Raw genomic sequence first — 26,978 nt, forward strand, 5'->3', positions numbered from 1 at the left:
AGAGAGTCGTGGTGTCGTGGTGTCGTAAGAGTTTTGAACGTAGTTTGGAGAACGGTAGGTGGTTATATTTTTTTGTTTTTTTGATGGTGGTGGTTGGTGGTGGGACAGGAAAAAAAAAGAAAAAAGCATTTATAAGAACTGTGAAAAGAAACTTTCTCACAAATAACATAAACCACATGCTTTTGTAAACTCGTAATACGGAAATAAGTAGGGTAGCTTTTGTGAAGAAGTAAAATAATAGAGAACTTTACAAACTCGGTACGTTCGATGGAGGAGACAGGCGAGAGAAATTATTTCGTCCCGCGTTGTCCCTCCGGAGAAAATAATCGAATATATGTATATATACATATATATATATAGAGAGAGAGAGAGAGAAAGAGAGAGAAAACGATTTTTATCGTAACCCGTGCTCGCATCTTCTTCTTCGCTTCTCTGTCCTTCGATCTTGATACTTAATCTTGCCTTATCGAGTGACTGTGCACGAGCATCGACGTCACACGTATTTACAAAGGATTTAAAGAGCGAAAAGTGGAAGAGGAATAGAAAACTAAGGAAAAAAAGACGGGAGGAACGAGAGAGAGGGAGAGAGAGTGAGAGTGAGAGAGAGTGAAAAGGACGGCGAACGATAAGAATCCGTATAGGGCAATGTGCTCCTAAGAACATAAACACACGGTTTCCACAAGACAGATTGGATACTGAAATAAACATTCTACATATGAATATAAAATAGTTATGTGTGAGACATGTGTGAAACGTGTTCCTCCTTTCCTCGACACAATTATGTACAGTATTGCCTAACTGTATAGATATATGTACAGGTATATAAAATGTCGCGCGGTCGTTGTGGGTAAAATCCAGTGTCGTATCTCTGTATCGTATTTTCTATTATTTTTTTTTTTTTTTGTGGTTTTCAGTATTTTCGATTCTTTTCTTTTTTTTTTTTGTACAATATGTATAGAAGTCGTTCGTAAGAAACAACTTTGGTCCAATCACATCTGTCTCTTCTCGGAGTTTGTTAACGATTCACTGGATTAATACATTCTATGGTATTACTTCAAGTCCTACTACGACGATAATAAATACATGGTTATTCTACGGACCATGTTCCTCTGTTTCGTCAGTATATATGCTCGCTAGTCACAAATGCTGTACATGAAATTAATCGATCCGCCCGGTTAAACGAGTTAGTAGGCCGTCTCTTACCTGTGGTGCACTCGATATCCGGCGAACCGCTGGTACCAGGTGGACACCTGCACACGAATATCGCGCCGTCGCGGATGCACTCTGCACCTTTGCCGCAGCCATTAGTGCGACAGTCGCCTAGGCTCTTGTCCGCGCTACCTGTGCTCAGAAATTGGGTAACATGTGAAAATTGGGAATAATCGAGAGTGAACGATTCTCTGTGATCTCGAAATTTACAAATTCTCCATTCAAAATTCCCTTGATTGTAATTCTCATTTACAAAGGATCACTTACAGGCACTCGTTGGATCGCCAGAAGGATAATTCGATGGACAGTAACATTGTGGCTGGTTCTTGTAGATCCTGCAGGCAGCGTTCACTCCGCAACGCGTGTCCTTGCACAGCTCTCCTCCGTCGCAGATACAGACCTGATGTGGATCTCCGTGACATCCTGGATCACAGGTGCACTCGAAGCCGTTCAAAGTTTCTCTGCATTTCGCGTTCACTCCGCAGGGTCTTCTCAGACATTCGTCTCCTCCTGAAACAATCAAATTTGCCAAACGTTATCAATCAGCTACTTCTAAAAGAATTCAAGTTTAAATGCATCGGAGAAAAGAAATTTTTATATTACCTTTCTTGCAGTTGATCTTAGGATTGCCATAATGTCCAGGCGGACAAGAGCACTGAGCCTTCCTGCTAACCACTCTGCACTGTGCATTGAATCCACAGACACCATGTTGGAGGCAAGGATTCGTACAGACACCGTCTTCGCTGCAGCGTTTGTTAGCCTCGCAATCATCGTCTCGATGACACTCTAATTGGTAGCACTCTTGACTAGGCTCTCCTTGGAATCCTTCTGGACAGAGACACACAGCTCTGTGGTTGGAAACTCTGCATAAAGCGTTGATTCCGCAGGGAGATCCATTAGCTGAGCATGGATCCTCGCATTGGCCGCTCACGCAGGATAAAGAGGAAGGACAGTCGGAATGGGTGCGACAGCCGATTAGACAGAGTCCTCCGTCGCAAACGTAGCCCTGTAGCAAATAAAAATGAGTGAAGTTTCAGGACAACAGGACAAAAATTTTAATTTCTAATATTTTCTTTAGTACTTGAACGTACCTTTGGACAATAGTTATTAATGTCACACTTGATGCGACATTTTCCCGAATGACAAACTTCCCCACAGGAGCACTGATCTTGACCGAAACAGCTCTTAGTACAGAATCCAATCTCGTCGCATTCACAGGTACCATCGCAAGGTATCATAGACTTAGCACAACTACTCAATGCATTTCCATAGTAATTAGCTGGACAGCTACACTGTGCCACGTGATTTACCACGCGACATCCTGCGCATTCTCCGCAAGCTTTTCCGCCCTCGCAAGGATCTATCGAAAAGAACGAAATTAATGAAAAAAAAAAACAGTCCATCATAAATAATTCAATACCATCGTGTAATTCACTTACTCCTGCACTCGTTATTCACGCAAGACTCGTCATTGGGACAGGTGTTATCGCTGCGACATCCAATATCGCATAGCCTGTTCTGGCAAATCTGATTCGCCACGCAGTGATCGTCGCTGTTGCATATAGCCTTGCATATGCCGCCGTCGCACCGTTCGTCGCTCAGGCAATTAGCATCGCTGCGAGTGAAGATGATTTACGTGGAGAAATCCACCGAGACGAAGGACAAACTCGCCAAGGACTACGTTCTACGAATACTTGATCCCCTTACCTCCTACACGTGGCGTAACAGGATCTCCCGTAACAAGTCTGACCAGTTGCGCATTCCAGTTCCGTGGTGCAAGGTAGGAACGCCTGTTTGCAGCCAATTAGAGGGTCCCCGACTAATGGCGTTGGACAGCCGCACAATTTCCGATGATTCACAACCGTGCACTTGGCGTTCACTCCGCAGGCATCAGGAAGAGAACACGGATCTGAGAGACGGGAGAGAAAATAAACAGTTAAATACGCGGTCCAATTAGTTGGACAGCAATTACCACGTTTTTAAAGCTTCCTACCTTGACACTGGTTATTTATACAGGCAGAATTTTCCTGGCATTCGACGTCAGCTCTGCATCCAATCACGCAGACCAGACCTTCGCAGATTTCTCCGCTTCTGCAATCTTCGTCCCTTCTGCACAGTGATTTGCAAATACCAGAAGAATCGCAGCGTTCGTTACTGAGGCAATTTAAGTCTGTGGAGCAGACTGGAGTGCAAACTCCTCCGATGCAAGCTGTTCCTGTTGCACAGTCTCTGTTAGCTTGACAAGCTGGCCCAGGTGATCTTAGACAGGCTACTTTAGCCGTTGGATTAGGTATGAAGCTTGCTGGACAGGAGCAAGTGGCTCTTTGATTGAATACTGTGCATTTGGCGTTTGGTCCGCAGGGAGTTGCTTCGCAAGGATTGATGCATTTGTTCGTGATACAAGCCTCGTTCGCGTTACAGTCCTCGTCTGCGCGACAGCCAAACGTGCACATGTTGTTCAGACAGATGTGGCCGAGGAAACAATCGTTGTCGAGTCTGCACGTGAGCAGGCAATTCTCACGGACGCATTTCTCGTTGAAAGCGCACTCATTGTCGCTGGAGCAGATTGGTAGGCAGACATTGTCGCGGCAGGTGTTACCGTCGTTGCAGTCGTTCGTGTCTCTGCAGGAGACGGGCACTGGAACCGTTGAAAATTGGGAAATTTTTATATTTTAAAGCTGATAAATTCGTTATTCTTCCAGTGGGAATATTCAAATTTGATTTCCACTCTAAAAATTCGTCTCTCCCCCCAATATTTGGGAAATTGTGATATTTTAATTTTCCAGGCTCTGAAATCTTTTTATTCCAATGCTAAAAAATTCCTCCTCTAGTTTTATTTGTATGTAAAAAATTCGTCTCTGCCCCTAATATTTGGGAAATTACAATATACTAATTTTCCGAGCCCCCAAATCTTTATATTCCGAAAGATAAGTTTCCCTCTGCCCAAATCCTTGGTAAATCACAAAATTGCAATGTCAGCCTCGAAATTTTTACTCTACACGAAAAAACGTCTTCCTAAATTTTCGTTCGCACGAAATTTCCCCTCCGAGCTTAAATCAGAGGTTGATCAAAATTTCGAACGTACGCCTCACGCATTCCACTTCCGAGTTTCCGGTGAAGCCAGGCGGGCAGCTGCACTGTTTAATGTGACTCCTCACGTCGCACTCCGCGTTTATTCCGCACGCGGCCCTCACGTTGCAAGGATCCAGGCATTGTCCATTCAGACACACGTCCGACAGGTTGCATTCTTCGTCCGATTGGCAGGACGCTGGAGGAATATGAAATCACCTCCGTATTAACTCTCGTTCGGAACGTATATAAGGATCTGTAGGACCTTTTCTAACACGTCAGATGATACTCACGTCGACAGATTCCCTCGTAACAGTAGGTATTCGGCGAGCAGTCCGTTGCTGACGAACAAATAACCGGTTTAGGCCGACAGCCTATACTTAAATTGTTTGGATCTCCTTCGTAATCAGACCGACACTGACAGGCTCCCGCGTGATTAGCAGCTAAGCAGTCTGCGTTTGGTCCACATTGCGTTCTCGAGCAGACATCTGTAACGTTTCGTATAGAATTAGGATAGTTAAACGTAAGGCAGATTGATTTTACGAACGATGTTAGTTATTAGAGGTTCTTCAAGAGGTTCTAGATTTGAATACACACCGAAACATTTAGGAACGTTGTTGACGTTTATACACTTGGCAGTCTGTGGACAGTCGTCGTCGTGGAGGCACTCCACAGGTGGTTGACAGCCGCTGTTGTAAGCATCACCGACCATTCCTTTTCGACAGTGACACTTGAAACTTCCTCGGGAATTCTCGCAGACAGCACCTGGAGCGCATGGTTCGTCCAGACAGAAATCGATTTGCTGACAACCGTGTGTTGGTTCTCCAGTGTAGCCTGGTTGACACGTACAAACCTAAAATCGATGGATAAATAGTAACTCTATTTCTTCGATACTTTGTTAAGTTTCTCAGAATTTAATTAGTGTGTCTGTTACCTGGGCGTGCCTCTCTGCTGTGCAAATGGCGTTAACACCGCAAGGATTGTGAGCCAGACAAGCGATTCTACATTTGTGTGTATCACAGATCTTCTCTCCGCTGCAATCGTCGTTAGTGTGACACTCGATAGGTTGACAGCCAATCTTATCATCCTTTGGATTTCCAAAGAATCCGCCTTTGCAGGAGCAAACTGCGAGGTGATTGTCAGCTCTGCACTCAGTGTTGCGCCCACAGAGGACCAAATCGCAAGATTTGTGACACTCTGCTTGCCCGATGTTGTTCTTAATGCATTTCTCGTCGTAAGAGCAATCGTCGTCAGAGGTGCAACGTAGTTCTTGTACGCAGATGTTGTTGTGACAGTATTGGTACTCGGGACAGCTGGAATTGCTCTTGCAAGTAGGTTGACAAAGTCCGTTAATGCAAAGTTGGTCGCCTATGCAGTCTCTAGTGCTGCCACAAAGTGCTATAAAAGTATAAAAATTGAAAATTTGGTAGTTTAAAATTGAAAATGATTAATTTTCTGTAGCTTCCGTTTACCTGTGCATATTCCTCCGTTACAAGCAGATCCAGTAGCGCACTGTGAGTCAGATTTACAGTACTGAACAGGTGTACAGCCTAAATTAGGATCACCTGTTCCTCCAGGTTGACAAGTACACACTGCACTGTGATTCAAAGGAGAGCAATCTGCTCCTTGGCCACAGACGTTCGAAAGGGAGCAAGGATCGACGCATTTGTGATTGAAGCATGCGTCAGAAGGACTACAGTCGCTGTGATAGTTACACTCCAAGTGAATACACTCCGACTAGAATTAGAAAAAATAAAAAATCACGTCAATTAGCAAGAATACTATGTTAAATTAATTTTAATTGACACTTCTGAATGAAAACTTACTGCTGGATTGCCAGTGGTCTGTCCAGGACACCTACAGAGAGAAACATGATCTCTAACGAAGCACTCCGCGTTTCTACCACAAACCTGTGACACGTCACAAGGATTCGTGCACCTATTGTCGAGACAAGCTGCAGAATTTGGACAGTCGAAGTCTGTGAAGCAGTCTCCTGGTTGTTTGCAGCCGGATTTGAAAGGATCTCCCACGAGACCGTGAGGACAAACGCAAGCATAAGATCCTTCCGTATTTTGACACCTGTAAAAAATATTCCAATATTTTTATTAGAAAATTTAACTCAAATTTAAACCAAAAAATGTCGATTCGTGAGAATTACTCACACTGCAGAGGAGTGACAAGGATTCTCGTGACACTCGTTAACATCCACACAGATATCACCCACTAACTCGAATCCAGGGAAGCATTTGCACACTCCAGTGTGATCAGAAGCTACGCAATTTCCGTATCCACAGTTGACTTGGTTGCAAGGACCTGAGTAAACAAATTTTCCAAAAATTAAATCAAAGTATTCTACAAACAAAAATTCTTCGGAGATATTCAATCACTTACTGCTGCACTTGTTGGTATCCTGATTGCAATACTTGTCCGTGGGGCAATCATTGTTAGATAGACACTCCACTTTGAAGCATCCTGAAGAATCACCGATATAACCAGGCTGACATTGACAAGCAGCTGTGTGATCCAGAACAGAGCAAACAGTGTTCAATCCACAGTCCACCAAGGAACAAGGATCGGTGCAGTTGTGTTGTATGCAAGCCTGAGAGTCTGGACAATCCGAATGCAAAGTGCATTGATGAGGAATTACGCATCCTGATCCCAAAGGATCGCCAGCTGTTCCTTGTGGACAGACGCAACGATAAGATCCAACGAGATTGACGCACTCTGCGCTCGTGTGACAAGGTTGATCGTCACACTCGTTAATATCTAAACAATGTTCTGGTCCAGCGACAAATCCGTGACTGCATCTAAAGAGAAATGAAAAAATAATTAAATTACGAACTAGATAAAACGGCTGAAAATTTTGTAGAAAAGTTTGTTCCTTAATTTAGTACTTACTTGCACTTGTTGTTGATACAAACTTCGTTATCCTTGCATCCAGCATCAGACGTACATCCCACTTCACACATTCCATCGATGCACAGCTCACCAGGCAGACAATTGCTATCACTGTAGCACACTTTCACGCAGATACCATTCTTGCAACGTTCTCCATTGGCACAGTTGTTCTGCTCGCTGCACTGACACTGACAGAAGCCAGAGACGCAGACGTGTTGACTGGGACAATCTTGAGGACCCTCGCAGATACTTGGCACTCTGACGCAGCCTTGTTGAGGCGTGGGATTCCCGTGGAAGCCGAGAGGACAGGTACAAGTTGTGGCGTGATTGCTGCAGCTGCAAATTGCGTTTGGACCGCAGACATCTTTCCTCTTGCAAGGATCTAGGAAAGAATCAGAATAAAATTCAGTGTGTAATCTTGGAAAAATGTATCGAGGTTGTTCGGTAATTTTTTCTCTTTGGAAAAGTACCTTGACACTTGTTGTTAATGCAAGACTCCGTCGAAGGGCAATTCTTATTGCTCCTGCAACCCAGAATGCACACTCCATTGACACAAGCCTGATCAGTTTGACACTGAGTGTGAGTGACGCAAGGAATCAAGCATTTATTGTCCACACACTTCTCTACAGCGGAGCAATCGGTAGAAGCTCGACAGACAGCTGGAAGAATGAATAGTTTCCTCGAGAAACTCATCTAAACTCTTCTGTATTAACGAAAAAATCGTATCTTACCTATGCATTGTCCTTCGAGGCAGACGCTCTCGTCGCAATCAGTATCAACGCTGCAGTAATTCGTAGCTCGAACACATCCGTCCTGAGGACCCTTCGAAGATGGTATAAACCTGTGAATACACTTGCAAGTGGGTTGCCCGTTGATAATCTCGCAGATGGAATTAGCTCCGCAGGCATTTTCACAAGGATTGATGCAACGATGATTGTGGCAAAGAGAATGCACCGGACAGTCCTTGGCACTTGCGCAGTATCCTTCGGGCTGACAGCCTTTCTCGTAAGGATCGCCGACGAAATTCGACGGACACTGACAGACAGGATTATTCGTTGGTCCAGGAACACAGAGAGCTGTCTCGTGACAGGGACTCGGATGGCAAGCTTCAATTGCAACGCATTCAACGTCTGGCACAGGATTAGGTCTCAATCCTGGAGGACACTGACAGATCGCTCTGTGATCGTCCGCTATGCAGACAGCGTTCACTCCGCAAGCATTTTCGTCGCAAGCGTCGTAACAAGTGTGTGTCAATCTGTTGCAAAGTTGAGTAGGTGGACAGTCGATGTTGTAGACGCAAGGTACTGCTCGACATCCCTTGACCACGTCGTTAGGATCACCGGCGTAGAGACCAGGAGGACATTCGCAATTTGCTACGTGATTGTGTACCACGCAAAGTGCATTCGGTCCGCAGGAAACGAAATTGCAGACCGGTAGACAAGTCAAGCGACCTTCTACCGTGCTTCTACAGGTCTGATCCTCTGGACACTCGCTGTCAGTGGAACACTGGTCCTTTCTAGGCGTCTGACAACCCTGACGATCATTCGGATTACCACTGAAACCTGGTAGACACTCACAACGGCCTCTATGCCTCTCAGCGACACACTGGGAATTCATCGCACAAGTGAAGCTTCTGCACACGGAGACACATTTAAGAACACCGAGAGGATCCGGTCTGCAAGCTTCGGTGGTGTGACAATCGTCGTCCGAGATGCAATCAGGAACGGATGGTTTTTCACAGGAAGAGAGTATCGGATTCCATTCGTAGCTGTCTTGACACTTGCAAGTCGCGTGACCAGGTATTATGTCAGGCACGCACTTCTGATGGGCGCCGCAGACCACTTTGCTGCACGGATTCACGCACTCGTGAGCACCGCCGTCCAGAGAGATGCAGAAGGAACCTTCCAGACAGTCAGAGTCGTGGGTGCATCCTGGTTGTATCACTGATTTCGTTGGTTGACAGCCTTCTATCAGATTACTGGGGTTTCCTTGATACCCGTCGATGCAGATACAAGAAGAAACATGATTCTGAGGGACACACAACGCGTTTGGACCGCACTGCAGCTTGCTGCAGGCGTCTACACACTTCCTCACGCCTTTTCCAACTTGGAAGCAGATCTGTTGAGGCTCGCAGTCGAGATCGTTGGAACAGTGACCGTGAAGATGACAACCTTTAGTTAGATCGTTAGGGTTGCCGCTGTATCCCGGTGGACAGACACAGGCACCATCTTGACAGACCGATCTGGGACCACATTTCACGTCGCTGCAGCGGTTTATGCACTTGCCGCCGATGCAACTGTAGTCGAAGGGACAAGGAACGGTCTCGCTGCAGCTGCAGGTGGAAGGATCGGTGCAAGGACCGACGTGGACCTGCTGACAGCCGATGAAAGGATTACCGAAGAAGCCTTCCTTGCAGCGACAGTCGTAGCTGCCTATTGTGTTGATGCAGACTGCGTTGTTTCCGCAGGCATTTCCGTTGCACTCGTTGACGTCTGCAAAGTGAAGAAATAGTCCCTTAAATTATCTGAACAAGCAGGAATTTTTTAATCCTTCAACAATGCGTGTAAGGTGTTTCTTTAAAGAAGGAAAAAAATTATTGGTACCAACCATGACACTGGATGTATGGATTTCCAGCGTATCCAGGAGGACACAAGCACTCCACAGCATTTGGACCAGCATTGCAATGTGCATCCTTGCCACACAGTGCAGTGGAGCAGTCAGACTTCTGTTGCACACCACAGCCGTGATAGGGATTTCCGGTGGTTCCAGGATTGCAGACACACTTCGATTCTTGTAAAGTGTATTCGCAGTGAGCGTTTTCACCGCAGCCAGGATCACAGATGGCTGGATTAATCGCTGTCGAGTCGAAAGAAACATTAATTAATTAACAATTACACAGAATATTCGTAAATCTTCGTCATCGTTGGATTGTTCCATGTAATACTTACGCGGCATGCAAAGGAGGTCAGGGTTTCCAATGAAATACGGATTGCAGACACATCTGTTGGTCGCTGGATCGCAAGAGGCTCCAACACCACAGACTATACCCTCGCAACGACGTTTACACCTTCCACTTATGCACACACTTGGTTCAGCGCAAGGTACATCCGGAGAACAGACGTCTGGTTGACATTGACCACCGGGGAACGGATTTCCCATGAAACCTTCGATGCATTTGCAGGTTGGTCCACTGTAGCTCACGATGCACTGTGCTCCAGAGCCGCAGACGAAGCCATCGCACTCTGTCTTACAATTTCACCGTGTTTTTTTTTTTCCAAGTACAATCGCATAATTGTGTGAAATATTATGCAAAGAATACACCGACGGACATTGAAACAGGAATTCTGCTAATTAGCAGCTAATTGCTAAGGAAAATCTTGAAATATTGGCTCGAGTAACTTCTGGTATAGCACTCACGTGAAACGCATTCGTTGTTCTTGCCCTCGACGAATCCAATGACGCATCTGCACCAAGCTGCATGCTTGTCAGGCTCGCAATAGGCATTTGGTCCGCAAGGAATGTTGTCACAAGGGTTCACGCATCTTCCATGGACACAGGCGAAGATATTGTCGCAATCGTCGTTAGAGGAGCATTCGCTCTTCGCTATGACGTCTCCGGTGCATCCTGCGCCGTAAGGATCTCCCACTGTTCCCTTTGGACACTCGCAAATGTGATCACCCTTGGTGTTAATGCAGTAAGCTCCATGTCCACAGGGATTGTTCGAGCATTCGTTCACATCGACGCAACCGTGCTGAGGATCTCCTTCGTAGCCTGCCTCGCACATGCACCTTGGTGGATCACTTGGTGTGCATTTTGCGTTGATACCACAAGGGAACCTGTCGCAAGGATCTAGAAATTGAGAAATGAATTGTTTTTAAAAAATTCTTAAATTAATCACGGAAAAAAAATGTTCTGTGAAGGTGTAGTTACTCTTGCACAAGTTTCCATCGAGAGGATCCGTGTAAAATGGCGGAGGACAGACACATTCACCAGGTTGAACGCATTTCTCGTTGGCCTTGCACTCGTTGTCACTTGTGCATCGCTTTTGAGCTGGAGAACAGAGGCCGTTGTATGGATCTCCGCCGTAACCGTGTGGACAGACACATTGATAAGATCCAGGTAGATTTAGACACTCTGCTCCGTAGCCACATACTTGGTGTCCAACGATACACTCGTTTATATCTGAAAATTAGTGTAGACTCGACGATAAAGAAAGAACTGTAATTGCTGAAGAAGAAAAATTGAAGGACTGATAGAAACCTTCGCAAGAACCGTCAGTCTTGGTAGTATATCCTTTAGGACAAGCACAATAGCTAACTCCTCCAGCAATTGTGATACACTCAGCTCCACTTGGACACTTCTCTCCCTTGGAACATCCAGCCAACATGCACTTTCCATTGACAATCTTGTAAGGAGGCTGACACTGACACTCGATACTATTACATTCTGCAATAAAAACAATAATAATACATTAAACATAAACTATAACTTAATAGAGGATAAAAGAAGCGTGTTACACTCTAAATAAAAAATTCAGTACCTTCACAAAGAGAGAAAGGATTTCCATTAAATCCTGGTGGACACTGACATTCGTAGCTTCCAGGCAGATTTTTACAAATAGCATTAACTCCACAGGCAGGCTTGTCCCTGAGCTCCATACACTCGTTGATGTCTCTGCACTTTCCAGTCTCGTGATCTCTAGTGTACCCTCTTTGACAAATACACACGCTGCTTCCCACGAATTCATCTTTGATGCACTGTTCTCCAGCAGGACAAGGTGTGCTTGGTCCACACACGTGAGGAGCTTTCGATTCTTGGCAACCACCGCTGTAAGGATCTCCTGTGGTGCCACTAGGACACTGACAAGAGAAGGATCCTGGTTCGTTGTTGCAGATTGCACCTGGAGGACACGGGTTAATCGCGCATTCGTCGATGTCCCTGCATCCACCTTTCACACCTGGCTTTCCTGTGTAACCATTGCGGCAGAGGCACGTTGCCAGGTCGTTGGATAACATACACTGGGCGTTTGGTCCGCAAGATAAGTCTTCACAAGGATCTAATTTCGCAAAATTAGAGAAATGGAATATCGAAGATATGGAGGAATTGCACGTTGATAAATTGTTTCCATTGGACACTCACGTCTGCAGTCGTTTCCGACGTTAGGTTCAGGACATAGACAGCGTTTCTGTGGATCGCAAATGGCATTTCCAGGACAATCACTGTCTACCTCGCAAGTTACTATACCGACACATTTGATGTAAGGATCAGGATCTGGTATAGTTCCCTCTGGGCAAGTACAGGAGTAAGAACCCTCGGTGTTCGTGCACGAGGCACCATGGCCACAGGAATCTTGTCTGCCACACTCGTCTACGTCTGTTTAGAACGAAAATAATCAACTTAGAAAATGATCCTTTGTTATCTGAAAAATAGTATCGAGTCTAGATTTACCCATGCATTGTTTGAAAGCGTTTCCAGAGAATCCAAGTTTACACTGGCAGCTGAATCCGCCGAGAGTGTTCGTACAGATCGCATTTTTGCCACAGCGTCCGGAAGGACCGTTTATCGCGTCGCATTCGTTTATGTCTAATTGAAAAAATTTATCTCTTACGATGGAAAAAGAATAGAACATTCAAATTTCGAATATTAAAATTGCAAATTAGAATATTTCTTTTTAACATTTCTGTGCACTTACCAACACAACCAGCGGCAATATCGTTCGGATTGAAGGTCCAGCCATCTTCGCAGATGCAGTAAGCTTCGTGACCATCCGCTTTACAGAACGCATGGTCTCCGCAAGTTACTTCGTCGCAGGGTGCTGAAAAAATCTCTCGATAATCGAAATTCTTCCCCAATCAGTATTATTTCCAACTCGTTTACCTTTGCAAGGTATGTGCGGGGGAGTTCCAACGAATCCAGATTCGCATTCACAATGATAACTTCCCCTAGTGTTGCTGCAAATCGACGCAGGTCCACAAGGATTCGACAGACACTCGTCAACATCAACACATTCAGAACCTACAGCCTTGAATCCATTCTTACAGAAACATTGACCTTCGATGCACTCAGCATTGTTCACGCAGTCGAAGTTCGATTTGCAAAGGGTGGTGACATCGGTCTATGAAATTTTCATAGTGCAGTACGAGTGAAATATACAATAAAATAGTTACAAACAATAGAATTACCTGTTCACAAGCGACTGTCGGATTGGGATTGGCACTGTATCCCTGTGGACAGAGGCAGTTGTATCCAGGATCCGAGTTCTTGCAAATCGCGTATCTTCCGCAAGGATTCTCCAACGCTGTGCACTCGTCAATATCTAAGAAACAAATGAAAACCAACCAATCTTTCTCAAATCATCTCACAAACAGCACAGCACAGTGAATGGAATAGTAACTCGTTGCCTCGAAAAGTGCACAATCTGAATCGCAAGCTTCTAGAAGTAACGTCTCGAGGTAAACTTAAAAATTCGCAAGAAAAATAAAATAACAAAGTCAAAAAATTAAGAACGTCCCAAACGTTTGAAACATCAAATCATCCAATACATATAAATCGTAAACTTCCAGAAGTAAGGTTGAATGAAAAATCTACAAAAAAGGAGATAACGAAGGCAACAAGTTGAGAACATGGTGAACTTTTGTAACAGTATGAAACACAACCAAGAGACATAAAACTATAATTCTCAGTTGCTAACCGCTGCATCCCTTAAACGGGTCCCCAGTGTAGTCCGCCTTGCAACTGCATACGAAGCTGCCGATCGTGTCACTGCACTCAGCGTTCTCGCCGCAAGGGTTTCGTTTGCATTCGTTCACGTCTGTTAATCAACACGGTTAATCGAACGGTGAGCATATTAATTCTAATCGTTTGTTACGTTTTAGACATGGACTATTAATACGAAGAAGTCGAGATATATAAGAAAGAACTAGTTAGGAGGAATGACTGACTTTCGCACAATGTTAGTCCTTGCCCGATGAAGCCCTGGGGGCAGATGCACTTGTACGATCCGGGCACGTTGATGCATCTTGCGTTCTCCGCGCATGCATCTGCTCGACCGCACTCGTTCACGTCGATGCAACCGTGTGTCTCGTCCATCTGATAGCCGGTCCGGCATCTGCACTCGAAACTACCCTCTGTGTTCACGCAATCAGCGTCTGTGCCGCACGGTGAGCCCTCCTCGCACTCGTTTATATCTGTTAGTGACGGTTAGTGCTTCTTTACTACTGATTATTGTGTTATCGAGTAATTTGTTAAGACTCTTTACGATTGTTAAGACTATCTGAGAATGAATACTATTAATACGAAGCTTGGATATTAATTTTTACCTCTTCTATTCTTCACATTACTTCAATTACTTACCGTTTAGAAGTTGTACGAGAAATTCTATCTACGATAAGTAGATTACGGACGTTTGAGCAATTGCAGCGTATAAAAGTATGCAAAATACGGTGCATTTAACATATTTAGATACGTTGTAATTGCGTAAACATCCGTAGTCTAATTATAAGATGAAGTAACAGTGGGTAACGATGTAGATACGTAGGTGAGCTAGATAAGCTTGTTCGGGAAGAATGTTTCGGATAATTAGAAATCGAGTTACCCACCGTGACAGCCTAACCAAGGATCGCCGCTCATTCCTTCCGGGCAAGAGCAGCGGAAACTGCCGTGCACGTTTGTGCACTGAGCTGAACGACCACAAGGGCTGCGCAGGCATTCGTCGATGTCCACACATTCTTCTTCAGGATGGCCGTTATAGCCCTCGGGACATTCGCACTTGTGGCCACCCGGTACATTCAGGCACAACGCGCCTCGGCCGCAAGTTCCCGCGTAATCGCATTCGTTGATATCGATACACTGTGCACAAGTAGAATTTATTATCGTAGACACCTAACGCTGACCGTAGTGCATAGTATCTCTGAATAAAACCTAACGATGCACGCCTGGAAAGGAAGTTAATCGTAACTACGAAGCCTACAATTCGAGAAATAAATTTCTCGCGATTAATTGAACAATCCAATATTATTACTCGCGGAGAATGCTATCACAGGAGTTAATCATTTTCCCAATCCTCCAATTGTAAAAAGTTATTCTGAATAATTGTTCGTTTATCCTTGTACCATATTACGAAACTTGTGCATATCTTGCGACGGCTAAAGAGCGTCTTCTAAGAATGCAACATTTTTTCCTTGCCAACAAAACACACACTTCCACTGGAATATGTATTTATTTTCTTTTTGTCTTCGACTACTTACACTTTCGTACGGGTCTCCCGTGAAACCATCTTGACAGCTACAGCTATAATTTCCAGGAGTATTATGGCAGACGGTATTGTCACCACAGGCACCAGGTATAGCACACTCGTTCACGTCTTCACAATGCACCTCACCGTCGCCGATGTAACCAGGTTTACATTTGCATAGGAAGTTCGACGGTAGATTACAGCACTCGGCGTTCTCGACGCATCTCGCGGCGAAAACCGGGTTATCGCACTCGTTTATATCTGTTTAAAGAAGTATCAGAGGAAACGTTGAACACTCGACGAGCAGTATTTTTAACGAAAGAGCGTTCGTTCTACACGCGTACCTTCGCAGTGGAAACCATCGCCTTGGTATCCGGGGAAACAGGAACATTGGAAGCTACCGAGGGTATTCGTGCAATGCGCGAATATATCACAGGGACGATACTTGCACTCGTTCTCGTCTGTAACGTGTGTTTCAATTTCCATGAAATGCCCGTTCATCTCGTAGCAGCCGGAGAATCGATTGAAAAAGAGAATTTACCTGGCACCTGACAATTGCAACCGCCGAAACCATCGTTACAATGGCACACAGAGTCGAGACAGACGCCGTTCAGACACCTAGACCCATCCTCCTTCGTGCAGTCGTCTATCAGAAACAAAGAAATCAATCTCTCATTCGTCGTGGGTAAACACAACAGCGTGAACAATCCCTCAGTCATCCTGGCGAGAGAATAATAATCGCGGTAAAAATGTCGATTACGATGAGTAACTCTTTTCCCTATTGCGAGCCGTTTTACGTAACACCGTTGTTCGCCGTTCGCGTTGATGTGAGTATGAAAACAGCACGGTGAGAATACTAATGAAAAAGGAATCAATGTCGACGATTAATCGGCGGCGGAAGTGAGGCTCGATCGTGAAGAACCGCGTCGACAGGTTCGCGACTCCTCGTAATTGCCGTGACGAGACGACGTTACGCGTCGGCGTCACGCGGGAATCGCTTGGCTGGCGTAATCGCGCCGGGAACAACAGAATGACGTAAAGGAACAGTGGAGATTGTAACGGTAGCGTGACCGAGTCGTGAAACGAGCAGAGATCCTCTCTGCAACCACTCTACCCTGTACACTTTTCTGTCTCTTCTAACTTATAGCGAATAAGGTAATTCTCGAGGAACGTGATTACCTGTGCACTTTAACCTGTCACGTTGCTCGTCCGTACCCTGGTAGCAATCGATATTATTGTCGCAGAGTTTCGACAGTTCTAACAGCTGTAGAACATCCGTGGACTCGTTCATCTGACAGCCAAAGTAGCCATCCTCGAGGTTGAGGAAGAACACTTCCCTTCTTAGTCCGTGGCCGAGTCCTCGTAGAGATTCGGCCTGGAATAGTGACGAACGCGCAATAGGATTAATGTAAACGGTTGCCTTGTAAATGTGCATTATCTTACGTTTCGTATCTTCCCTAAACGCTGACGCGTGCAGGCGTTAAAAAGGCAACGAGGTAATTAGAATTGCGGAATGATTAATTATACTCACCGGACAGAAGAACAGAAGTATCCACGCCAGCAACGGCCAAAGATGTTTCATCTTGGCTGTAACAAATGAAGGTTAATTAATATACGTAACGAGTAAGCTACTAATTTGCGCGATATTGTGACACGGCTGTTTCTTTTCTTGTTTTATTTATTTACTGGATTACGTTCGTCTAATTACAACATAAATCGGCGACAGTCTCGCTCGAGCGATCGCCCTTAGTGCAACGACGGAAGATTTTCAGGATCGTTCGTGCACAACGTGGAAGAAAAGAGCGGAGGAAGAAAACTGTGAACCTCTTTTTACTACACGTGAACGAAAAATCGTGCCCCGAGGTGGGACAGGAAGAAACTGTGGTCGTTTTTGCTGGTAGTACGGGGGAACTGGATGAGGGACACCTGTTCGTACCGGTGTGTCGGCATTCGCGACCCCCTCACGAACAAACCCGAACCTAACTGTATCACCTTACGTTAGCCCTGGCCCTAAAAACCCAATTTCCTGGTTACACGGTGTTTTGAAATTTAAGAAGCTTCTTGCTTCGCCAGTGGGTGCAAAGATACCCTCGAACAACCTGTTACGCGGAGTACAGTAACAGTGAACAAGGATATCCGACGTTTTTCATGTTTCCGCTAAAAGCTGGAATGATTAAACGATAATGTGCGTCGTTTTTTGTTGGGAATTAAAAGAAAGTTTAATTAAAGATTCCGTGGCTTGTTTAATCGAGGATCTTTAAGATTTACTAATAGACTGGAGTGTTTCTTTCGACCAACCGGCTAAACGTAATTGAGCAGCATATTAAGAACGAAGTGTGCAGTCAGAGCAGATAATTGTGGGTTAATTGGTTTTCTTCGCGACCGGAGATCGTCAGCGTTTTGCTGCGAGAGTAATTATGAACGTGCGATGGAACCTTAGAAATGTTTGTCGAAGCTTCCCTCGTCAAATTCGGATTATCCTTGGCAAAATTTCAACCGTTAAATACTACGATACTTCATCTTCAATTGCAAAGATTCTCAGAAAATTGGAAATCGTTCGAGAAGCATCAACAGAGATTTCATGCAGACGGTCGCGCTGGAAGCAGAATTTTCTGGAGACTTCAATGCGTGGCGCTCCGCGAAAGACGTCTCTTCTTACAATATCGGCTTCAGAATATAATACCCCATTTCTAAAGTACCCAAAAGAAGCCTGTCCCATCGATTGCAAAGATTCTCGAAAGAAAATTCCTCTAGAAGTATCTCAGAAGGTATGAAAACATTCGAGAACCATCAGGAGAGATTTCACGGATGCGGTCACGCCGGAAGTGGAATTTTCAGAGGACATCGGTGCACGCGATTCGCGGAAGACGTCCCTTACGTGCAGTGGCGGCTTATGGCGAACGCCCGGACGCATTGTACGCGGGTACACGGGCCGGCACGTCGCACAATAAGTCAGAGCTGGCGATCAACTGCGCGGCGAAATGTTAACGACTGTACGTGCAAGTGAGGAGGATGAGGATTCACCGCGAGGCGAAGAACGCGAGAGAGGAACGATCGAGGAGGAGCTGTTCGATGGAACGTCGAGGGGAAAAAGAGAAGGACAATTAGGGGAACAAGCAGGAGGAACGCAGAGAGATCGCCGGGAAAAACGAACAGGAGAAAGATGGTGGAAGAGGAAAAAGGAGGAGGATCGCGAGGGAAAATGTTCGAGAAGGTACCGGGATACGAGTGAGAGAGAGAAAGAGTGGAGAAGTACGAGAGGACAAGAACGAAGAGACTAGTGGATAGAGGCAGAGCGATAGTGAAGAAGGAAAGAGTAGAACTAGCAGTACGTAGAGATGGCCATTTGATTCCTCGTCTTGCGAGTTTTTCTCCGGCGATTTAGTCTCGATCTTGATAAAGATTCGTTATGGACGTAGGCTACGGACGTTTCCTGAAAGAGAAACTGCGCGTGTGTGCATCGGTTATCGTGGAATCATGCTCATTTCCAATCCCATCTTCTTGAATTCGTGTGTGATTCGAAAAGTTGTACGAGCTTTTCTTTTCCTCTCGAATTAAACGTGATTCGATCGTCAAGAAGTGTATTCGTGGTAAAAATGAGAAGTAATTTTCAAATGAAATTTCTACAAATCCAGCGTCTCCTATGGAACTTCTATTATCTTTCAAATGACATGGGTGTAATCAAATTAGCATGATTAGATCGTACAAGAAAGTCAGCACTCTGAGAAGAATGTGGTCTTCGTCGTGTACCATTATCGATACACCGTTCCAAGATCGTATTATCTTAACAAACCGTCGGACGTCAGGTGGAAGTACATAAACGAGAATTTAGGATAATGCCTCTTAGTGTATATACCTGCAACGTCTTGAGCCCGTTACTAACGAGCAACAGGAGTGAGCAAGAGAGACGGAAGAGAGAAGGAGAGACACGGAGGAACGTAATAAAGGAGGGCGTGCGAGTGCGATGCACCTGTGGCCCTCCTGCCCCGCCACTCGTCCAACAGCCATTGGTGCCTTCTCGTACCCTTAACTCCTCGATAACGAGGAGTTGCTCGCCAGTTGGTCTCGCCAAACAGCCCTCTTTTTTCTCTCGGAATTTTCGTCATGGAAATTTGCCCACCCTCGACATTAGCCGTGAATTTTAAATTAGTTGGCACTTCCGGAAAACAAGGAAGTAATTGACGAGGAATTCACATTGGTACGAATCAATTGATGGTTTAATTTGCGAGTGAAATTGTGGGGGTAACTTTCTTTCTGGAGTAGGTGATAACGAAAAAATGTAAAACGAGGCCTGGAACAAAAGAACGACAATCCCCACACGCAACACTCTCACATGCGTTCACTTTATGCAAATACCGGCTGGTAACATTGTCGCAGCGCTCAGTAAGGGTATCGCTGTGAAATGTGTTACCGTGTCAATGATATCATCCGGCAGGCAGACAGAAGGAAACGATGACAAAACCTATCAATTAGTCGGCGGCACACACGCTCACCTTTGCACATATGTATCTCTCTGCCTGCGCCAATAACGCGAAACTCCCACGCGCCAGTCAATTGCAACACTCGAAGAGAGAGAAAAGAACGGGTTAAACAAAAAAGAGAGAGAATTCGTCGAACTCCTTTTTCCGTGGCCTACTTTCAATTTTCCTCTTAATCATCCGCCAGTGGGTAACCTTAAAAATCCTCGTATCCTGATCGAAGGACCTCGAACACGACAAAATTCAACGCCCAACCTGATTTCCCTCCATATCTATCGAGGACCAATCGAACGAAGCGCGATTTCGACACTCGAGCGTGGAACGTGTCTGTAGACCACTGTGGATGACTTAATCGATCGATTTAATTATCATGCACCCGACAGGTACCATCAAGGATAACGATCCTAATCGTTCGATAGAGTTGGATAGAGTGTCATAAGTAAGTTTTTCTTGGTCACTTCGCCCACCAGTCGTTCTCGTTTCATGGATGTCTATGTTCGTTCAGAGTCGTGAAAGTGTTCAGATGAGGTATAATCTGGATAGTTTGTACATTATACTTTTCGTATTATACCGATGGGAGACAACCTACGCATCGTGATTATGCGAGGATTAAGGATAGGCAGGAAAATTTCTCTTTTACCTTAAGTATTACGGGTGTAAATAAGAATGTTCAATTTGGAAGACGTTTACTGAGTTTAACATACAGTATTTATTTAATTATTATACTCGCTACGTGTGTGGCTCGGAACGGATTATGTCATTATCGCTTAAAATTGCAAGTAATTTTGCGAGGAATTCAACGACGGACATTTTTCCTTTCTTTTTTAATTTATCAAAGATGAACTCAAGGATACAGTTAGGTATTTTACGAAAGATGTCAAGCTTTAGAAAGGACGAGCTAAAGATTATGATAAAAATGCACGCAACAGTATGAATATTTATTAATCGCCGTTCCATTTAAGCGAAAAAATGGCGCCTCGTGCGGACTCTCTCTCTTTATATTGGTCACGCGTGTGTGTTGCAAAACCGCTTCGATCCGTTCACACGAGAAAAGGAGAAATGCAGTCGAAACTTCGTGTAAAGCTGGTTGACACGGATCCGTGTCCTACGAAACGCACGTAACGGTTTCTCGTTGACGAAGATCGGCGAGTTTAGAATTCTAGTCGGCGGTTTCAGCGAACGTTGCACCGGTGAATGGAGAATTTTGCAAATTAAGTGAAATTTTCCACGAAGTAGAAGAAAGTTGATTCTCCCATTCGATCTTGTCGAATAAAGGACTCGATAGAGAGAGAGAGAGAGGGATACACTTTACCCATTGGAAACCTGTTAAAACTTCGACTACTTCGAACACTCTATTGTTTCAAACGCTCGGCTAATAATCATCTCGAAGCAATGACCCTGACTTCTGTAACGATTCGACATAATCGCCACGGTAATTCGTGTAATTTGCGGTGTGTCTGGTCGCGAATAACTTCCACTCCCAGTGCCACGAACCGGCGGTACGCTAATTAACGTCATTTCATAACGATCCACTCTTAAGAATAAGGAAGAAACACAGGTCAACATCCTGGCTTTTAGACGCGAACGTCTTCTGCCCCGATGATCGATCACATCCCGACCATTAGCGTTTCCTCTCAACGAACAAGCAGCATCCTAATCGATACGACCGCTATTGAAATATCGATGAATCAAAACTGGAAACCTGATCTGCTAGTTCATTAGCATCTGCTAATTAAATTTCACCGTGCGATCCATCGAGGGATACAATTCGATATCGTAGCGTTTCGTACATTTTAAACGGATACATTTAGAGACTGTGTATCTATTCTGTGCGATAGAGAGATCGCTTATCGCGATACCATATTTGGTTTCCGAACAGCGAAACGTTCAAAACACCATTTGCACATGAAACGAACATGAACGATGATTATCCCCGCTATATTAAGAAGAGAAGGAAGCGAGCAAAGGCGAAGGATGCGCGTGCAAATCAAGTCAGAGAGTCGCGCGCGGCGCGGTTGCAACGCGCGTTAGGAAATTCCTTATTCTGAACACGATCCAACGTCCATCGTGCCTCGCCTGTGGCAACATCCGGCATGAATCAACAAAGTATAAAAGCCGGCAAGTAGATTCGGTCCTAAAACTTACGCCCACCACCGGGCAACGCGAGAGAGCGGCGAACCAGGCGAGACAGAATTATTCCGTTGCGAAGTGAAAGTTCTTCGAGAAGTGGCTGCGGTAGTACAAACGAAACTGGCGTAACGCGTGGGCCCTCTCGTCGCCCATGCTCGACCATCGAATTAATTCTGACATTTTTTTCGTCCTTACCTCCCTCGCGCGATCCAACGAAAGCCTCACCGTTTCATCGTGCAGAGATCCTTTCGATGCGAGCTGCGAGCATATTTTCAAGGATACTTGATGAAATTCTTCGAGATGGAAGTTTTACAATTTTCCTTTTTGCCTCGATCAATGATCATTTGTAATCTCCCCCTCTCTGTATCGCGCGGTTTTAAATCCTTCCGCGGCGAGTATACTTTACAACAAGCACCGCGCAAATTACACCTTCCCCAGACGGAAACGTTCGATCAATCATTTTTTTTCGTCCGCCACGAGACGTTGGTGCTCGTAGCGGCACGCCGCTCATTCGTATGCGAACGAGGACTCAGGAAGTGGTGGCAGAGGCAATGAACGATTCCGTCCAGCAGCTCGGGGGCGTCTAGAGCCGTCTTAGAGGAACGCATCTCTGTTTTCGCCATTCGCGAGAACGCCACCGTGTCAGCGGATCGTGAAAAGTTGCCCACGAAACTGGAAACACACGCTTGGCCATTGTTGAAGCTTGCGTCATTCCCCATGGTGGAATGCTAATGAAACGTTTATCTGAAGCTTTTGTTTCCAGCGAATTAATCCGCCCTGTGCAGCCTTGAGCGTTCGAGGACGTGGATCGTCCGGGTTTCTTTTTGTTCCTCGTTGGAACGTGTGAAAGATCGCGCCGTTACACGGTTCTGCCTCTCTTTCGAGGCGCGATTTCGCAGGATTTTGCAAGGTTCCAGGGATTTTTTCCGTAGAAAAATTTCTACGCGTTGCGAGCACGGTATTGCGTGCACTGTAAAACGAAACTGTAATCCCGCTTGCCACGGGCCGGTGGAATGGTAAAATACAAATAAACTCGGCGGAGAGCGTCGAAGCGTACGCGAGCCGCTTTATACCGTTACGTTTTCCACGGATTTCGCGCTCTGGCCCGTGCTCCTACGATCCCCGACAGGGAAGAGAGAAGACGCCTGGCGTCGTAAAGCAGGCGTGTAACAGTAAAGGTTCCGTCGTAACGCGAGCATCTTTCTGGCGAACGGTTCCACGGTGGAATTGACGTCGAGGAGCGATACGAAATTCTCTATGGTGCGTTCAACCCGCCTCGGACAATTACTCGTAACGTAAAGGTCTTGCCTTTTTCTTCGTACCCGAATGCACGGTACGTGTATAAAATCGTAGTAGCCCCTCTATCCGAGGATTACGTCAGTGAGGCTGGCGAAAAGCGAACGCGGGACGATAATAAAGTGCGTCACGTTCGTCGAGCGAGATACCATCTTTGGAAGGGACAAGGCGACGTAACGTGATCGGTGAATTAGTGTGCCGGTTGCGATGGCGATTAAGAGGAACGCGGGTGAACGCGTAGGACGTGAGAAAAGCCAGGGAAAACCAGATGGTATGCCTGGTGCGCGAAGACGCTCGTATGGGAGCCAAGGTTTCGATTCTGTGGCCTCGATTCGAGAACTAGGCGCTGCTGGGAGTCATCTTGTTTAAATACGTCGCTTCAAGAACGATCGTTTAACCCTTCGATAGGAGAAAACATATTAGATAAGATACTTTTAATGGTATCGATTAAATTCGTGATTAATACCGAGGAGAAACAGGAAGATGTAGAATTTTGTTATCAAATTTCTAGTCACCACACTTTTTCAGATATTTGGATGACATTTTTATAGGAGTCGTCAGCTCAAATCGGCCCGTTGGGGTAAAAGGGTTGAAGAACGATCGTTTAACTCTGTGATAGATGGAAGAACATGAACAAGATACTCTTGTCTGTGTGAAATACATTCGTGATTAATACTAATGTTCCATCGAACAATGATCTGATAGTGCAACCATGAAGAATTTTACAAAGTAATGCTATTATACCCTCCGTTTCATCTACAATGTTAATTCGCGAAGAGAAGAGAGCTTCACACTCTGATTCCTCTCGAGACAGCGAAGATCTGTATCGAGCCGGTGGTAATGGAGATAAGCGGTAATTTTCTAGCCTTGCTCCATAGTCCAACGAGTCCATCCATCGTACTACAACATGTCTCTAACGCGGCTCGTCGTAACGAATATGCCGTTTCGAGGATTCGATCGAACAGTTTACAACTCCCTTACGGAGACGAAGGAACACAGCAACGCGTAATCCACGAGCTTATCAAGCATGAAAGCCGTTTAACGATACGCAGCGGAGGAACGCTAATTACCGAAGCGGCGTAAAATACCAATTATCGTTGGTCGTATGCAGTTTCGAGTTAACTTCGCGATAAACATTTCCGTACGCGGATGGAGTTGTCACGCGTGACAGTCCGATTACATCGTAAAAACGATCCTATCTTACCTAATCACCGAATTATTTAACGTCCTCTAATTATTATCCGCCATAACCGATAGAACGATTTTCTCGCGCGTTCTCTTCTTTTTTCCCACAGAACGCGTATATTCCCCCCCTGTAACGGTATGGTGTTCTGGTTGTTCGATCCGTGAGAATCCGGCGGATAAGTAACGATAAAACATGCAGGTTCGACGGTCGATTAATCTCCATGGAAGTTCGGGTGTTCCACCATTGAAAACGAGGTTTTCATCGAGGTTAACACGAAACGTATTAGTCCTGGTCTATTCGTGTTCGATGAGAGAATTACCACGAAGAATATTTCCACGTGTTGCATGCGCAATAACTTAACGGATGCTTTCCCTAAATATGGAAAGACTGGTGAGAGACACGATTGTAATCAAGCGGCACGTAACGTGCTCGCGCGCACTGTCTGTTGCAAGCATTGAACTCTCCGGTCGCGTCCACTTAAGGCGCACGCTCTGCAAACGTGTCACCGGTTATTCGCATAACTGACGCGGTCAGTTTCATTATCAACGTAACACGAACGTGCTCTCCATGCGTCTATCTCTTGTTTCATCGAAAGAATATAGTCTTCGGTAACTTTTACTCGATTCCATCCACCGAACTTTCCACGATAAAGTCAATACGCGAGTATTCGAAGAATGAGGGGAAAGAACTGTTCGAGCGTAAGCGAGTAAATATTAAAGAGCAAATATTGTTATTCCAAGAACATCTTCCTTAAGATTCAACGTCGCCTGTCGAAGGAACAAAAGAAAAAAAACGACAGCGAGAATGAATCGTGAATTAAAATAACTCGCGGAGGATAAGCGTGAACGAACGAACGAACGAGCAACCAACGACGAAACACAAAGTGGCGGATAATAACTCGCATCGCGGTACTCGATGGACCACTTAAGCTACACGCCGCAGAAACGACGGCGTTATTATCGGTTTGGAAGGAACTCGCGCGCGCGCGCGTACGCACGCCTGGATGACTACTGCAAAACGGTAAAATTACAGCAATTTTCCTGATCGCTGTCTAACACGTGTTGCCGATTGTTAAGCGGACAAATTGATCGTTGCGAAAATTCACCGTTCTAACGTTTCTCGCGCCGCTGGCGTGATTTTTTTCATTGTGATACGTAAGGAAACGGGAAATGGGTTGCTGGATAAACGGGAATTACACTTGATTGGTTTCCTTCGCGCCTTACCGAGAACGAGTTGTCAACATTGCATTTAGGTCGACCGACTCGCGCATCAAATTTACCTAACTTCGTCTAAACAAAGATTTTGTCATTCTAAGCGTACACCTTATGGATCACGCGCAGCCTTCACTTATCTAACGTTTACACATCATCCTGTGTCGTCACGGTATATAAGGAGAAATAAAATCACGACGCAGAATCCTTTCCTGTACATGACTCTCTGTGTTTACCTCTCCCGCGGAATTTTGCAATATTAAAATCCCGTCCTGGAGAATTCCATCCGGGTGACGGCGAAAAACAAGGCGTTCTTAGCGAGCGAGCAGGCAGGCAAGCAAGGTCAAGAGAGAAATGAATATAAGGAAAAGCAAACGCGAGAGTTTCCTGATGCTGCTTACGATAGACACGATGAAAGGAAACATCGCGTCGCGTAATGACTCTCATTATAAGAGTCACCGTGTGTTCGCTCAATGAAATAATAAAATCATCCCAGCGGTAATGACAGCGTGCTACGCGTGCGTGCATGCGTGTACAGGCTTAACGGAACTGGCAGTAGGAAAGAGTCTCGAAAAGTAATTTGCACCGCGACCCCTTTGCCACCGTCATCTCCACGATCGAATAATTGCATCGTAACCGTTAAAGGGTTGAAGAGGTCAACGTTGAGGCGAATGGTCGCGATGGTCGACGCCGGAGAATTATTATTAGTGGAAATTGTGCCGTAGCACGGCTCTTGCTAGACATTCATCACGGCTGTTTAGCCTAAACAATCAATCCAGGCATAAATGGCCGTGCTCGGAGGCTGAACGTTCCTGACGGCGCGCTCCACGACGATGATCGAGGCTTCTGTTAACGTCTTCCGGCAGTGTAATGCCCAGAATTTTATTATTCCTCACGTTTGTAACGTAGTTAACCACACCTACTATCGATCATACTTGTTACACACACGGTGTTCCTTTTTTTTTAACGGACGATTCCGACGGGTCGTCGTTTCGATCACAGGATAAGATCAATTATTCGTTTCTATTTTCGTCGCGATCGATATACGTATCCTCCAGTTCTTCGTGACTCTTCCACCTTAGGTTCGAGGCTATTTTTAGCCGAGCTACTTGCAGGCAAATTAAGGCCAGACTACATGACAGCAATTAATAGAACGTTGCTCATGCTCGATCGCGTATCTTAACACTATATTTATCGTGTGTGCATTATGAATTCAATAGATTGTACCTGTGCCATCGTTGAACCCGTCTCACTTTTCTTTTTCCTCC

At 45.3% G+C, this 26,978-nt stretch overlaps 1 protein-coding gene across 1 annotated transcript in view; it reads right to left on the reverse strand.

Annotated features, from left to right (window-relative positions):
- Nucleotides 1-16,991, reverse strand: part of LOC108570698 — an 82,278-nt gene extending 65,287 nt beyond the window's left edge. Inside the window, 37 exon segments of the mRNA XM_017932597.1 lie at nucleotides 1,204-1,341; nucleotides 1,477-1,719; nucleotides 1,813-2,215; nucleotides 2,301-2,569; nucleotides 2,649-2,824; nucleotides 2,917-3,118; nucleotides 3,203-3,847; nucleotides 4,295-4,477; nucleotides 4,572-4,766; nucleotides 4,876-5,131; nucleotides 5,219-5,676; nucleotides 5,751-6,015; nucleotides 6,105-6,357; nucleotides 6,441-6,591; nucleotides 6,670-7,085; nucleotides 7,177-7,558; nucleotides 7,647-7,835; nucleotides 7,908-9,668; nucleotides 9,784-10,032; nucleotides 10,125-10,418; nucleotides 10,594-11,025; nucleotides 11,107-11,358; nucleotides 11,437-11,622; nucleotides 11,717-12,232; nucleotides 12,316-12,549; nucleotides 12,625-12,759; nucleotides 12,869-12,991; nucleotides 13,054-13,291; nucleotides 13,359-13,492; nucleotides 13,868-13,987; nucleotides 14,118-14,363; nucleotides 14,775-15,024; nucleotides 15,423-15,670; nucleotides 15,754-15,870; nucleotides 15,951-16,055; nucleotides 16,589-16,784; nucleotides 16,941-16,991. Coding sequence (XP_017788086.1) covers nucleotides 1,204-1,341; nucleotides 1,477-1,719; nucleotides 1,813-2,215; nucleotides 2,301-2,569; nucleotides 2,649-2,824; nucleotides 2,917-3,118; nucleotides 3,203-3,847; nucleotides 4,295-4,477; nucleotides 4,572-4,766; nucleotides 4,876-5,131; nucleotides 5,219-5,676; nucleotides 5,751-6,015; nucleotides 6,105-6,357; nucleotides 6,441-6,591; nucleotides 6,670-7,085; nucleotides 7,177-7,558; nucleotides 7,647-7,835; nucleotides 7,908-9,668; nucleotides 9,784-10,032; nucleotides 10,125-10,418; nucleotides 10,594-11,025; nucleotides 11,107-11,358; nucleotides 11,437-11,622; nucleotides 11,717-12,232; nucleotides 12,316-12,549; nucleotides 12,625-12,759; nucleotides 12,869-12,991; nucleotides 13,054-13,291; nucleotides 13,359-13,492; nucleotides 13,868-13,987; nucleotides 14,118-14,363; nucleotides 14,775-15,024; nucleotides 15,423-15,670; nucleotides 15,754-15,870; nucleotides 15,951-16,055; nucleotides 16,589-16,784; nucleotides 16,941-16,991 — 10,711 coding nt within the window.
- Between the last annotated feature and the right edge of the window lie 9,987 nt (nucleotides 16,992-26,978).

This window comes from Habropoda laboriosa, unplaced genomic scaffold (genome assembly GCF_001263275.1).
Source record: "Habropoda laboriosa isolate 0110345459 unplaced genomic scaffold, ASM126327v1 scaffold15, whole genome shotgun sequence".
In the NCBI taxonomy this organism is placed as follows: Eukaryota; Metazoa; Arthropoda; class Insecta; order Hymenoptera; family Apidae; genus Habropoda; species Habropoda laboriosa.